The sequence below is a fragment of the Musca domestica genome, unplaced genomic scaffold, assembly GCF_030504385.1.
Source record: "Musca domestica strain aabys unplaced genomic scaffold, Musca_domestica.polishedcontigs.V.1.1 9, whole genome shotgun sequence".
NCBI lineage: Eukaryota > Metazoa > Arthropoda > Insecta > Diptera > Muscidae > Musca > Musca domestica.
The window spans coordinates 10,477,209-10,493,445 of NW_026712435.1; the positions used below are offsets into that span (position 1 = coordinate 10,477,209).

The following is a 16,237-nucleotide window of genomic DNA, read 5'->3' on the forward strand; positions in this document are numbered from 1 at the left end:
AGCTCCCACATATAGGTTTCTTCTGATTTGATGTTTAAGTCTCCTACATTCGTAATATGCACCCAGCGTGACCGTTGTGCACTTAAGTATCAATTTTGCCACCTTTTTTGGGCTTTGATACCTTTGTGCCACTTTTTATTTTGATCCTAAATGAGCCACTTTTTTGAATTTATGTGCCACTTTTTTATACATTATGCCACCTTTTTTTAAACTACATATATTTTACTCTAAACGCTGTATTTAAAACAATGAAATGAAACAATGAAAAGCGTCGTACGCTGCCATTTCCAATTTGCGATAGCAAATTTCAGAGCGAACGCTCTTATATTAGGTGTTTGTAAGTGGTTTTCGCATGCTCAAAGTTGTTTGTTTATTTCTGGAACAACTGTTAAGAGACATTTTTAATTACTTTACTACAGCCTATGACAGAAAATTGTCTGTGCAGGCCCACGTCTTTGTATAGCCCCCATATAACGGTACCCCCTGATATACGATATTTTGATGATTCTAGCGACATTATTTACCGGAATTGTTTCAATTTTCGCATTTGAAGTTCGTAATAGATATTACAGCCTGTGGCAGAAAATTGTTCGTGCAGGTCCACGTCTTCGTATAGCCCCTAATATCCGGCTACATTCGGTATTTTTAAGATTTTTACAGAATTTTTAATGGATTGTACTTTTTTGAAAATTGCCAAATTTGTACCATATGGTGGAGGGTATTCAAAGTTCGGCCCGGCCGAACTTACAGCTTTTTTACTTGTTATACCCTACACCACAATGTGGTCAGGGTATTATGTCTTTGTACATTTGTTTGTAACAGGCAAAAGGAAACGAGATAGACCCATAGTTCCTTTTGATGATCTGCATAGAATCACATTCTGAGTCGATTTATGCATGTCCGCCCGTCCGTCCGTCTGTCTGTCCGTCTGTTCATGTATTTTTGAAAACAAAGTACAGTTCGCATTTATTACCCTATCCGGATAAAATTTTGCACCAAGGACGTTTGGCCCAAGGACGAACTCTATTGAAATTGGATATATATATCTTCGTCCGATTTGCCTTTTTTTGTGCACCAAACGTGTAATATCGGCCCGAATAGTATGGAATTTTGCACATACAGCCAAATTAAGCCTGAAAATAAGTATGCCAAATCGGTTCCGATTTGGATATAGCTCCCATATATATCTTTATCCGATTTCAAACTAATTGTACACCAAATGGGCAATACAAGTCCGAATTTAAAAGATACAAATGCTTCGGCATATTTAGTCCTTTGAACTTTAAATTATAATTATAATCATAGCGTGTATGATTGAGTTCTCCCATAAAAACTTTTAATTGTTATGCGGAGCGCTACTAAATTAGCAAAGTTGTGTAGGGTATAATAAAGTCGGCCCCGCCCGACTTTAATGCTTTTTTACTGGCTAAATATGCAATATGTTCATACATATATTATTACTATATAGTATTACATATAGATGAATTTGTTGTTTTGTTGTAAACTGTTATTTTTTAAATAAAATGTGAAATAAATTGTGCCACTTTCTGTGCCACCATTTAAAATGATATGTGCCATTTTTTTCAAGAAATGATACTTTTTGAAAATTTCCAGCGGTCACACTGTATGCACCCCACGAGAATGATGTTTGGTATAAGATATCACATACAGTCCAGAAATACCTCTGCCAAATTACATCAAGATCGGTTCAGATTTGGATATAGCTCCCATATATACCTCCAACCGATTTTAGGTCAATTGTGCGCCAAGCGACCAATATAAGTCCAAATGACCTGAATGTTGGCATATCCCAACGAATTCAGTCTAGAAGCAAGTACATAGAATTTAGTGAAAATCAGTTCAGATAGCGCTATAGCTCCCATATAAATGTTTCATCCGATTTGGTGTTTAAGTCCCTGAAATTCGTAATATCCATTCGACAACAATGATATTTGGTACCAGGTATCTTATAGAGCTCGGAAATAGCTTTGCCAATTTATATATTAGTGCTCTAAAGCCATATATTAATTCTTGGTATGATCTACTACAAATAAATTCTTTTGTTACGGGAGCTCTACTAAATATGGATAGTGGTGTAGGGTATCAAATAGTCGGCCCCGCCCGACTTTTCCTCACTGGGTTTCTCTTTGAAAGAATCGAGTGTTACCTTTCAAACAAATCATGGATTAACAAATAGCAAAGTTACAGTGGTTTAAATATGAAAAAAAAATCATCAAAAAAGGTGATCCACACTGCTCTCAAAAACAGGAAAAATAAAAAATTGGTTGAGAAATAGACCATCTATAATTTGTTAACCGATTTCAAAAATGTTTTCAAAAGTGTTTTCTTATTTACTTTTTTTACTTTTGCTCAGTTAAAATGTGAGTAATGAATGTTTCGAAAATCGAACTTATTCTATCAATAACTCTTCCGTTTATAGTTTAGTGTCATTTTGTTTTTGAATTAAAGCTTCACATGCGCTGTTCCTAGTCTATGACATTCTTGATCAGCATAAAATTCCATGTCGATTTAACCATGTCCGTCCGTCTGTGGAAATTACTCTAGCTTCTGGACAAAATTAAATTAATTAGATTGATAAAATTTGGCTGAGCTTCATTTTAGATCCGTAGAATTTTTGGTATTGAAAATGGGCTAATAACTCCACATTTTAATGTAACCCCCAATTAACCGTTTTAGTAGTTTTTAACGGAATTTGTTCTCTATATGAGAAAACATTTTTTTAAAGGACTGCTGTATAGGTTCCTGATATTCCGTATTTTCAAGTTTTAGCCACATTTTCCACCGAAATTATTACAAATTTGATACTTGGAGTTCATGATGGGTACTACTTACTACGGCAGAAAATTTCCTTCGCACCTCCTGGTTTTTGGTATTTTTATGATTTTTTCTCCAGAATTATTTTAAATCTCGAATTAATAGTTCGCGGTCTGTATTACTTCCTACGACAGAAAATTTCCTAAACAGGTCCACCTCTTCTTATAACCCCCTTATATTCGATATGTTGATGATTTTAGCGACACTCTTCAAAGGAATTATTTTAAAATTGGTATTTAAGTTCTCTGATAGAAAATTAGGCACATATATCCATATTTTCATACAGCCCCATATAACTATACGCAGCGATTTTTGGTATTTTGATGATGTATATCACATTTTTCGGCGGAAAAAATTTCTTATGAAGGTCTATATCCATATAACCTATTGTAACTTCCGATATTGTGTATTTTTTCGTTGTTTCTTCCGTATGGCCGAACTTGTTTATACGCAAATCTTCACAAAGAATAATTTTGCTGTTACTTTTTTATCCAGTTTGGTTTAATCTGAGGACATTAGACTTGTTGTATCCTTTCCTTTTTTTTTCATATATATAAAAGTCGTTTTGTTTGACGAACGAACTAGTTAGTTTGAACGTTCCATGAAATTGAGATAAGTGATCGAGTGCGAATCAGCAATAATCAATTCAGATCTTAAAATTACATAGGTTAACTGTACTATAATATAATTAATTATTTAACTTTAAATAAACTTGTATTGGACACAACAAGTTACGATCAAGCCTTGAGGCTTAAAAAAGTGATATGAAAAAAATATGCACCAAATGTTTTATAATTAAAGCTAGATATTTTCAATACACTTACAACTACTTAAAACTAACTTAAGGTTAGCAGGTCAGTGGGGTATACAGGTTTGTCCCAGTTTTGAGGCTAAAAATCTCCAATAACAATATAGTAGAACAGGTTTCCAGTAGAGCAATCCTGGAAGGAGCGGCTGGCGGTAAATGCCACCGGGCTTGCAAATGGTTCGCATGCCCAACCCATGTCTTCATGCCCTCAACGATGTTATGAACTGACATCTGTCCAAAAGTGTCGGAGCAGTTCAACATAGGGCGTTAATTCTACTATATACTTGCATTTCATTATAGATCGATCTGCAAAAAATATATTAAAAGGCTAGCATCTTGGTAGATACCGCTATTCGTCCCCAATGTTCAAATGTATCAGAACTACAGATTTTTGGCTCTGGACATGACCTCGTCTATGCGATGGATAAAGTCAAATCTATCCTGAATTACTACGTTGAGTATTTCAATCGATCCGAGATAAGAATCTGCTGCGAAATAAAGAAAGGCCGTAACACAACATTTTCCTACATTCAACTTTGGGCGTCATTTAACAAAGTACCGACAGAGCGCATCCAGACCAGAAAAGGTTAAAGCATATAATCTGCATAGGCCAGGAGTAGAGCGCCAGAGGAGCTGCGATGTCACGAAAAAATATGTTATGTAACATCGGACCGAGAAGAGAACCCTGAGGACTACCTGCCAATAGTGGGCGGTTAATAAAACGGAACTCACTCTATTTTATTATTTGACAAAAGTTATTAAAAGCATTGGTTATAGAGATATCGAGCCTATAAACCGCAGAAATCCCATTTTCTACACGGTTCTTTGAATCAGTACCATAATAATGCATTCGATTAACTTTCCGAGCATGACACGAAGGTATGCTCAATGAACACTTGGAAATTCTAGACAATATACATTACTTCGGTATATTTCGGTTTTCGTAAAGCTTTCGAAACTATGTGCCTCCAATGCGAATTCTCTCAATCTTCAACATACCAAAATTCGAACAATGTCGTTCTGGGGTGTCTATTCCAGAACATAGATGATAATTTTCCGTTTTCAATACCTAATGATATTTATTTCAATGCATGCAAGTCACCTTGATGAGATACCAGACTACTTATTTCTTTTGCGAATGTCATTCGTTTTTTAACAAGGGAGCATTGCTCTCCCGTAGACGTTTTTGGGCACCTATGCCAATTATCCTATTTAACTGATCTCTTCTACTGTGAACACTAACACACCCACACATAGCAAATGATTGCAGTTTTATCTCACTCATTATTGATCTATGGCGTAATTAGTCAATCACTTGAAAATCGTACACAGCCAATATAATTTTTGAACTATGGAATTCAGTTAAATTGAACCGAGCAATCATTTTTGTTTCATTTTGTTTATAATCATAACTTACTTTTCACACATGGTATTGCCACAGCCCCCGCTGCCCGTACCGTTGCTGCCGATGTTGTTGTTGGTTTTGCTGCCATTACACGAGGTCAAGTTCATGTTCGCCAAATATGATTTCTTGCGCCGGATTGCCAGATGACGTTCACGTGTGGGAAATTTCGGCTGTTTGCGTATGAAGATCGGCTGCACTTGGTTATCATCGCAGAGATTTACATTAGCATCGGATTTAATAGCTTCACTGAAAGCGTAAATGTTTTGCGATGTGGTTAGCAACGTTGGCTCGGCCACTGCCACATTAATTGCTTCGGAACGCATTTTTGTGGGGTAATAATTTTTCGGGGTTTCGTTTTTTGCGCTTTTGGGTTTTTTTATATTTTTTGTAATTTAATTGATGTTGATGTTTTGAACGATTTTACAGACGATGCAAAAAAAAACAACACACGAATAATCACTTTCACTTCTACTCTATGCCGGATTTAATAACAAACTGACAAAACGAGAAAGAGAATTTGTTTAAAGCTTCGGTTTTGTTCCGATTTATTTTTTATTTGTTGTTTTGAAGTAAAAAACAACTGCAATCTTTGTTTTTTTCGGTTTTAATTTTGTTTTTTTTTTTTTTATTTGCCGATAAGAATGAGCAATTCAATTGTCTTCAGTGACAGATTTGTAACGCTTCACCTCGCTTCGTTGTATATGACACCCAACACGCCCTAAGTGTGCACAGTGTTTAAGAATAGAATAGAGTGAGAAAATCTCTAAAGGCATTATCAGACGGAATGGGTTTTACATATGCGCTGTCACTTTTTTTATCCATATGTACGAGTATTTCCGTATGTGAAAATTGCCATTTTACATATGACTTACACACTTGCGTGTTTTTATTTCCTTTGGTTACATTGTGATGTTATTGTATTTTATAAAAAAAAAACTATATATAATTGATCTCTTCCAGAACTGCAAAACCAGTCGATTCTTTCTGGTTCTGGAACAAAGCAAATACTTTATGCATGAATTTTTACCGCGAACTTAATTTTATATATTTTCACACAACAAACAAGGGCCCGCTGTGATCGAAAAATTTGAAACCTTTGTGGGGGAGGACCGATTCATTATGGGTTGTTTCAAGTTGCCTAATGTTTGTTTACTCAAAATATTGATCCGTTGTAGAGGTTGTATCAGAAGCAAATTTTCGTTCTATCCGTTCCTCATACTTGATCTTGTGTTGATGGATATATTGCGATGTGGAAAATTTGAAGACTATATGAATCTTATTTCACATTTTATAATAGTTATTGTTATTTAGAATGTTGACCAGTTGTGGGTAAGGTTTTCGAAGAACTGGGCCGATATATCCAATCTTATTCAAAATTTTGATCTTTGTAGAGGAGGTGACAGAAGATGTGAGCCGGTATATCCCATTTTGCACACCCTATCTTGTAATGGTTAAAATATTGAGATGTGCGAATTTAAAGAGAAATTGATGCATATTTCGCATTTTATGAGCGTTTTAGATATTCCAAAATTTAGCCCTTTTTGGGGAAGGTATTCAAAGGAGTGTTCCGATATATCCCATCTTCGCATCAGATCTTGTTTTGATAGAAATATTGGGATATGCGAAGTTTGATGCTTATTTTGCATTTTATAATCGTTTTAGTTATTCAAAATGTTGCCCTTTGTGGGGGAGGTACCAGAAGAAGAGGTCCGCTCTGATCCATCTTTACACCAGATTGGTAATATATTGCTATGTGTGAAATTTGAAGAAAATCTGCAGTACATGAGCGTTTTAGATGTTCCAAATTTGGACTCTTAGTGGGGGAGGTACACGAAGGAGTAGTCCGATTTTGTCCGTTCTCGCACCCGATCTTGCTGTAATGCAAATAACACGATTTTGTTCGTATTGACATGTACAGGGTGAGATAAAAAAAACCGCAACCAACTTTCAACAGACTGCTGACGACTGCTAAACCACTCGTCCGACAGCTGTCAAAAATTAATCCACTGACAGCTCATTATATTGTTTACAAGCGTACGAAAGCATTTTGGTGAGAATTTCCCGGAAATAAAGTTATTCGTGATGGTAGCGTTGCCCGTCATCGAGAAAGTGGACGGAAGAAAAGAGCAACATCAGCAGAAATGGTTCGAAAAGTAAAAACGCGACTTGATCGAAACCCGCGTCGCAGTGACCGAAAAATGGCTTATGAGCTGAACATGTCGCAATATTCCATTCGGCAAATATTGCAAAATGAGTTCGGGGTAAAGCCATTGAAATTTGAAAAAGTGCAAGAACTTACACCGCAACTGAAGAAAATAGACTCAAAACAACTAAAGAGTTGCTTCGCTTGGCCGAAAGTGGTGAACTGCCGAATTTGGTTTTCTTCGATGAGAAAACATTCGTTGTCCAGCAGATTGTAAACAAACAAAATGATCGGGTTTACTTGCCAAAGAGGTCAGCTGAAAAGGTGCACCTTTCGTTGGCCACCAGAACTCAAGCGCCGGCAATGGTGATGGTGTGGCATCAGAATAAATGCCGAATATTATCGCGAAAATATTCTGGAGGGTGTATTAAAGCCTTGGGCACGCTAACATTTTGGCCGCAGACCTTGGACATTCCAACAAGACTCAGTACCATTGCACCCAGCACGCACTAGCCAAGAATGGTTAAAAAGTTAGGTTCCTCGCTTCATTTCCAGCTCACAATGGCCACCAAAATCTTCGATCACCAGCGCTTAGCCGGGAATGGGCCAAAATAGAGCAGGGCAACATTAGGGCAGCGTATGACGGTTTGATTGGCCATTTGAAAGCCATAATTCGTACCAAAGGTGACCAATTCGAACAAATCTAAACTAATTCTAAAATTTGATGCTATGTCCGACAGTTTTTGCTTTCATTCAATAAAATTTAAAAAAAGTAAAAATTATGTCCTTTGACTTTGTTGCAGTTTTTTATACCACCCTGTACTATTTTGAAGGCTTTTGTTGAAATTTATTAACTATTTTAATTTTCCTCAAAAAAATATCCCGTCCACGCATTAAGCCGTTATCGGATTTTATTAAAATATAGCCTGGCTGGTTCCTCAATTTCCATGATCTTAGCTCCAAATATTGCTTTAACATAAATATTTTCGACAAAAAAAATATTTTTATTTTTCGAGGCACTGTGCCTCGTCTGATAATTAACAGCGAGTAAATAACATTCAAGTGAATGAAACGGCAACAGTACTGAAGTTCAATTTTCTGTGATAAATTCTCAGTGGATCAATACTCGACGTTGATGATAAGATAAGGCAACTAGGCCCGGCATTTTTCACTTGCATTTATTGCACATAGCTAGAGAATAGAGACAGGCAATTATATGTTTTCTCCCTCTCAATTTTGTATTTATTTTTTTGCTCTCTTTGCACAAGGTTTTTTTTTGAATATTTTCTTTTTTTGCGGATCTCTCAAAACGGAATCGATAATTGAAGGTTTCATAAATATTCTACGGCACCTACTTCACGGAGCGACACAAATGACCGCAATATATATTTATAGACCAATTTGACCGATAACAGTTTAATAATCTATTAAATTAATTTTGATTTGTTCCTCTGTGACTTTGGTTATGCTTTTTTCGGTCTGCTCGCGCTGCTCATTGCGAAACGATGAATTGGCTTTGCATTTCTAACGTTGTTAATAACCGGCCGCACAATTGTCAACTAATCGAAAGCGTTTTTGTAATCAAAAGCAAAAACCTGAGTTTAACTGCAGCTCCGTAAATAAACAAACAAAATAAAAAAAGAAAAACAAAAACAAAGTAAGCCGTCAGCCCGAATTGCTGCTTGTCATTGAGCTTCGAGGAAACCGCAGTCGGTTTAGCGTGTCGTCGATCCATAACACACATTCGCATATAGATACATACACACATACACGAGTAAACATACTTGTTTAATTGTTTCAAGCTCAGCTTGTTAGCCGCAGCAAATAGCTCAAAGACGCATTCATATGAGAGAGTATCTGATGACATACGAAATATTTTGCATGTGGAATTTTTTATTGGCGCCAGACTTGCCAACTATTTTTGTATTGAAATATTTATAATAATGACAATTTTGTATTAATTAAACATTTAAGTTGGTGGCTGTTGTTTTTATGCACTTTACCTTATTGACTTTTTCCTTCCTTTCGTAACTCCTCACAATAATCACGTTAAATCATGTTCCTGGAGAACATTGGACAAATGTATTGCGAATATGTGATATCCATTGGTGAAATTAGGAAAGTAAATGTTTACAATTTTTTCAAAATTATTCATTTGACAACATCTCACTGTTAAAATTTATATTTATAAATCTATTGAATAGTGCAATTAGACGAGAAATACAGGGCGAGATAAAAAAAACTGCAACCAATTTCAGACTGCTGTCATTTCTAAGCCACTCGTCCGACAGCTGTTAAAATTATTCCAGTGACAGCTTATTGTATTGTTTACGAGCGTACAAAAGCATTTTGGTGAGAATTTTCCAGAAAAAAAAAGTTATTCGTGATGGAATTCAAGCGTGATAGTTTTATTTCTTTATATTTGGCTTGAAAACCACAAGTGGCTATCGTTAGAACACTCCAGCATTTAAATGTGAATAAATCTTCTGTATCTCGTATCATCGCTTGTTACCGTGACACTGGTAGCATAGCCCGACGTCAAGGAGGTGGACGAAAGAAAACAGCAACAATAGCAGAAATGGTAAATGGTAAAGAAGCGACTTGATCGAAACTCGCGTCGCAGTGGCCGAAAAAAGGCTCGTGAGTTGAATATATCGCAATATTCCATTCGGCAAATATTGAAAAATGAGCTCGGGGTAATGCTATTGAAATTCCAAAAAGTGCAATAACGAACAAGGCAACAGAAAGAAAATAGACTCAAGAGAGCTAAAGAGTTGCTTCGCTTGGCTGAAAGTGGTGAACTGCCTAATTTGGTTTCCTCCGATCTCCGATGAGAAAACATTCGTTGTCCAGAAGTTTGTAAACAAACAATATGATCATGTTTACTTGTCAAAGAGATCAGCTGTGCACCTTCGGTTGGCCACCAGAAATCACGCGCCGGCCATGGAGATGGTGTGGGCCGCCATAACACCCGATGGTCGCTCTCCGCTCATATTAATCATCAGAATAAATGCCGAATATTATCGCGAAAATATTCTGGAGGGTGTATTAAAGCCTTAGGCAGACAAACATTTTGGCCGCAGACATTGGAAATTCTAACAGAACTCAGCACACGCCACCCAAGAATGCTTACAAAATGAGGTTCCCCTCTTCATTTCCAGCGCACAATGGCCAACAAAATCTCCGGATACCAATCCATTGGACTATTGTGTCTGGAGTATTTTGGATAGCAAGGTTAGCTCTAAAAAATAACAAAGTGTCGGTCACCTCAAGCAAGCGCTTCACAGGGAATGGGCCAAAATACCGTGGAGCAACATTCGAGCCACAACATGTAACGGTTTTATTGACCGTTTGAAGGCCATACTTCGTGCCAAAGGTGACCAATTCAAACAAATCTAAACTAAAATTTCATGCCATTTCTGACATTTTTTGCTTTCATTCAATAAAATTAAAAAAAAATGTTAAAATTATGGCGTTGGACTTTGTTGCAGTTTTCTTTATCTCACCCTGTATTTCCGGAAATTCAGATATGAATAGTCTTATTTAAAATAACTTTAGCGTCCTAATTTGAAGATACTTATATCCTATTTTATATTTTAAAATATGTGACTACCGCTACGTTTCCTTCAATAAACAAATTTGTAGGACCCAGATTGTAAAATTAAAGTCATCGTAATACAAAATATCAGAGAGTTGTCTCATATAGGGCGAATGACAAATAGTGGAACAATATCGGCCATTTTGTGCATTGAGAAAGGGAGAAACTGAAACGCTATTTACGTACAAATTTGGTTGGAATTAATTTTTTGGTCATAATTCAAACAGATGACATGACAACCCTATGCCATTCTCTGCTACTCTCTCACAATTTTAAAACATTATTTATGTGTTTAAATTTGTTTATTTGATGACTTTGTCGGGAATATTAAAAGCTGTGCTCGTTGTTCAATGCTACAACTTCAAAGTTCAAAACAAACATCAACTAACTATAGACAAATATAATTAAACTACTTAACTACTTGGAGGTATATATCCAATATACTTTATAAAATATATTAATTACTATTCGGAATGATATACGAAGTACATACGTCTGTCAAAAGGTATTTAACTTATTCGGCATTAAACTAGTTAAAAAGTATCAGTCGGTTTTGCCGACAGATGTATACCCTCTGCCAATGTTCGATAATTAAATATAGTTTGACTTCTGTTACGACTATTCAAACTCTTGACCCTCTTTGAAAGAATGGGACAATAATGCATTTTGTATCGGACCAAAATAAATACGATATAAATATAGCGACGTGCCAGGTTTGGACTATATTGGTTACTGCCTTCACTTTGTATAAGATATGTGATCAATTTTAGAAAATTTTAAAATGTGCGTGAGGTACCAGATATAGTCCACCAAATTATTCCATTTTCCTACTTCATCGAATACAGATAAAAATATTGGCATGGGTAAAATTACAAGAAAATGGAACATTTGTATCCACTTCTATACGAAATCATAAATTTCATATTCATCTTAGGTTTCTGGTTGAGAGAAAAATTTGGATGTTGTAAAGAATCGCTGACTTGTTTCGCAAGTTATGACAGATAAAAGTATTGAAAATTGGGACCCTTTGTGGGTGAGGTACCAGAAGGGGTTCACAGGTATATTTCATCTTCACAATATATCTTGTGTTTGCAAAAATATCTGTATGTGTGAAATTTGAAGGGAGCGTTCTTTGCGCGTTTTGTTTTTCAAAGTCTTGAATCCTTTAGTGGGAAAGATACCAGAAGAAATGGTCCGATCTCTACCATCTTTATAACAGATCTTGTGTTGATGGAAGTTTTGAGATGTGCTAAGTCTGAATGGAATCGGATGTTAGTTTCGCCTTTTATGAAATTCAAAAATATTCAAATATTGACTCTTTGTGGCGGAGGTACCAAAAGAAGTAGACCATCATCACAGCAGATATTGTGTTAGTAGAAATAATGGGATGCGTGAAATATGAAGAGAACCGGATTCTTATTTCGGATTTTGTATAGTTTTGGTTATTCCAAACTTTGACCTCTATCTCTACCATCTTTACAACAGATATTGTATAGATGGAAATATTGAGATGTGCCATTACTGAATGGAATCGCGTCTGAAGACCTTCATGGATGTTCAAAATGTTGACCCTTTGTGGGGGAGGTACCAGAAAGAGTGAACCGATATATTCCATCTTCACATCAGACCTTGGGTTAACAAAAATATTGTGATGTGTGAAATTTGTAAAATATGTACCAAATCGGATACTCCTTTCGAGTTATCGTTCACACCAGCCGGACAGACGGACAGACTTCGCTTGATCGACTCCAAATGTCCTGGAACGGATTTAGTCCAAAGAGTTCTAGGATCTTAAACCACGTTTTGGTTTTGGATTATATACCCTCTGTAGCCTTATGGGAAAGGATATAAATGTAACTTTCTAAGATTATGCGCATATCTATATTAACTATCTCTTGCTTTTAGCGCGTAACTGATAACCTTTTTACACATTTTATATTTAAATTGTTCGTTAGGGTCTCCGAAAGTGAATCTCAAGGCATTTTTGGTACATCGGTGCTACGTATTATATAAAAAAAAATCGTATTGAATTAAAAAGGCCTATAACGGTCTGCATTTTAGATTCGGGTATTAGAGGTTGCGTAACAAAAGATATATCTATTTTTCCGCAACTTAATCAAAATTGCTCCGAGCATCATTTTGCTCTCTTTATTATTTAAATTTCGGATTTCAAGCTCGTGTACAGCTGGTTGTTAGCTTAATTGGCCATTCAAGTGTCATGTCCATAAATTTTGATACGTGGCTAACATTTGTAACAAAATACTATCTCCACATCCAAACACTACCAATACAACAACCACACCGCATAGACGACAATGACGCTGCTGTCCAGTGAATATGACGAGTGCCGTTTGATATTCATGGCACCATTCCGCCATGGAGTGGCACTTCAAATGGCTCGTGAATGCATTACTTTTAGCATCGTTAATGCAAATCGCCGCTTGCAGTTGCTTGGCATGCCGACTTGGTAGACATTGACCGATATTTTCATTAAAGACTGTCATCGGCCGACAACTCATTGACAGTGTCACGGTCAATGTCACCGCTGCAAACATCATCACCATCATCATTAACAGCAAAAACAACAACAACAACATCATCTAAGGCGGCAGTTTACTCTGACAGAGAGAACAATCAACAGTGACGTCAAACGAATGCAAAATAACAACAAAATCGAAATTGAAACAACGCTAACGTTTATTTTACGACATTGCCGATGCCGACTATTTATTGCAAACCAATTGGCCAGGCGAATATCCAAATCCATAAATGTAAATAATTCCGGAGGCATTAAAGACGTAATTAACGTCATTATTAAAGACCACAAAAACACATCAGACCAAGAAATAATTAAATAAACGTTAACCACAAAAAGCAAACAACAGCGGCAACAACAACAACAAAATCGATGAAATTGGCACAAACAATTGGCTTATGGGGCGCTGTTGGACCAAATATGTCTGGACATTGGCTTTTTGCATTTGTTCCATTTAAATGTTGTTGTTGTTGTTTGTAAACAAACAAAAGAAGAGAGGAGATCACAGACAAACGAATTGTTTATTTTTTCGAAGCAAAAAAACAGAACATTTTAACGCGCTTCCAAACATCCGTCCTCTGTGTTCTGCGGTCGAACGAAAGGGAACATTGTATCGTTTATCAAAATAAATAATAAAACGGCGCAATGATTTATCTCTAAAAACGAATGCATTAGAGTGATTAGCGTTGTCTTTAATTCAGTTAAATCGATTTTGCCGATATCTGCGGAAAAAACGGATTTTGATTAACGACTTGACATAACATCAGTTTATCAAATTTTCCGAGTATTGAATTTTCCAATTTACTAGCGGGTCATGTATTTTAAAGAATTTATGTCCAGTTATGTAGTCATTCAGTATATATCGTTCCATTTAATAAGTGGGAACTGCTGTTAACTTTGAAATGGTTTAAGAATTAGCTCTTGATATAACGACATGATTGCCATAAGTCATCATCGAATGCACAACTCAACAAACGGCGAAATATGTCGCATAGAGGCTGACCTGTGGTATATCTTTAATATAGACAATATAATCAATAAATTCCGATTTCATATAGAATATTAACCAGTAAAGAAAGTCTTAAAGTCTGGCGAGGCCCTACACCACTTTGCTAATTTAGTAGAGCTCCGCATAACAATTAAACGTTTTAATGGGAGAATTCTGCATACACGCTATAATTATAATTATATAAAATTATAATTATGATTTAAAGTTCAAAGAACTATAAATGCTGAAGCATTTGTATCTTTTAAATTCGGACTTGTATTGCCCATTTGGTGCACAATTAATTTGAAATCGGATAAAGATATATATGGGAGCTATATCCAAATCGGAACCGATTTCAATAAAATTTGGCAAAGATATTTCTGAGCAGTATTTGATATATTTCCCTGAATATCGTTGTTACGGAGTGCATATTACGGCTGTGGGTAACAAATATAACGAATCGGATGAACTATATATATGGGAGCTATAGCTATATCTGAACCGATCTTCACCAAATTTGACATACTAGCTTCTAGACTCAATTCGATCGTAAGTGCCAAATTCCATCCCATTTGGAAAACCAGTAAAGAAAGTCTTAAAGTCGGGCGGGGCCAACTTTATGATACCCTACACCACTTTGCTAATTTAGTAGCGCTCCACATAACAATTAAAAAATTTTTATGGGAGAATTCAATCATACACCCTATGATTATAATTATAATTTAAATATGCCGAAGCATTTGTATCTTTTAAATTCGGACTTGTATTGCAATGAACTTGAAATCGGATAAAAATATATATGGGAGCTATATCCAAATCGGAACCGATCTCGATAAAATTTTGCAAAGATATTTCTGAGCTGTATTTGATATATTTCCCTGAATATCGTTGTTACGGAGTGCATATTACGGCTGTGGGTAACAAATATAATAAATCGGATGAACCGTATATATGGGAGCTATAGCTATAGCTGAACCGATCTTCACCAGATTTGACATACTAGCTTCTAGATTAAATTCGGTCGTAAATGCCAAATTTCATCCCATTTGGGCAAATATTCGACGTTTGGGCACAATAAAAGGTAAATCGGACGAAGTTATATATGGGAGCTATATCCAAATTGAACCGATCTCGATAAAATTTTGCTAATGTATTTCTGAGCTGTATTTGATATATCTACCAAAATATTGTTGTTACAGAGTGCATATTACGGCTGCGGAGGGCTAAAATAACAAATCGGATGAACAATATATATGGGAGCTATAGCTGTATCTGATTTTACCGATTTCGATAAAATTTGGCATACTTATTTTCAGGTCCAATCTGATCGTACGTGCAAAATTCCATACTATTCGGACTGATATTACACGTTTGGTGCACAATAAAAGGCAAATCGGATGAAGATATATATGGGAGCTATATCTAAATTTTGACCGATTATCTCCAATTTCAAAAGGGTTCGTCCTTGGGCCAAACAAATGATTTGTGAAAAATTTCATTTGGATAGGGCAATAAATGCGAACTGTACTTTGTTTACAAAAATACATGGACAGACGGACGGACGGACATGCATAAATCGACTCAGAATGTAATTCTATGCAGATCATCAAAAGGAACTATGGGTCTATCTCGTTTCCTTTTGCCTGTTACAAACAAATGCACAAAGACATAATACCCTGACCACCTTGTGGTGTAGGGTATAAAAATTTGAATTGTAATTTCAAATATACTATCAATATTGGGAATCTCTAAATTATTAAAAAAGGAAAACGTAAAATGAAAGTTGATGACATTTTCTCTATCGACAGGACTTAGCTACTTCTTTCGCTAATAAAAAGCAAACTAAAAAACCGCAACCAACTTCAGACTGCTGTCATTTCTAAGCTAGCCCGGCGTCAAGGAAATGGACGGAAGAATACAGCAA

At 36.0% G+C, this 16,237-nt stretch overlaps 1 protein-coding gene across 2 annotated transcripts in view; it reads right to left on the reverse strand.

Moving 5' to 3' along the window:
- Positions 1–16,237, reverse strand: part of LOC101894619 (four and a half LIM domains protein 2) — a 326,991-nt gene that overhangs the window by 197,516 nt on the left and 113,238 nt on the right. The window contains exon 1 of one of the 2 annotated variants that reach the window (XM_005190019.4): positions 5,061–5,586. The exons of the other annotated variant lie outside the window; for it this stretch is intronic. Within the exon in view, the coding sequence (XP_005190076.1) occupies positions 5,061–5,371 (311 nt within the window). The 5' untranslated portion in view covers positions 5,372–5,586. Of the gene's footprint in view, positions 1–5,060; positions 5,587–16,237 lie in introns of those variants that run through there. 2 annotated transcript variants of the gene reach the window in all.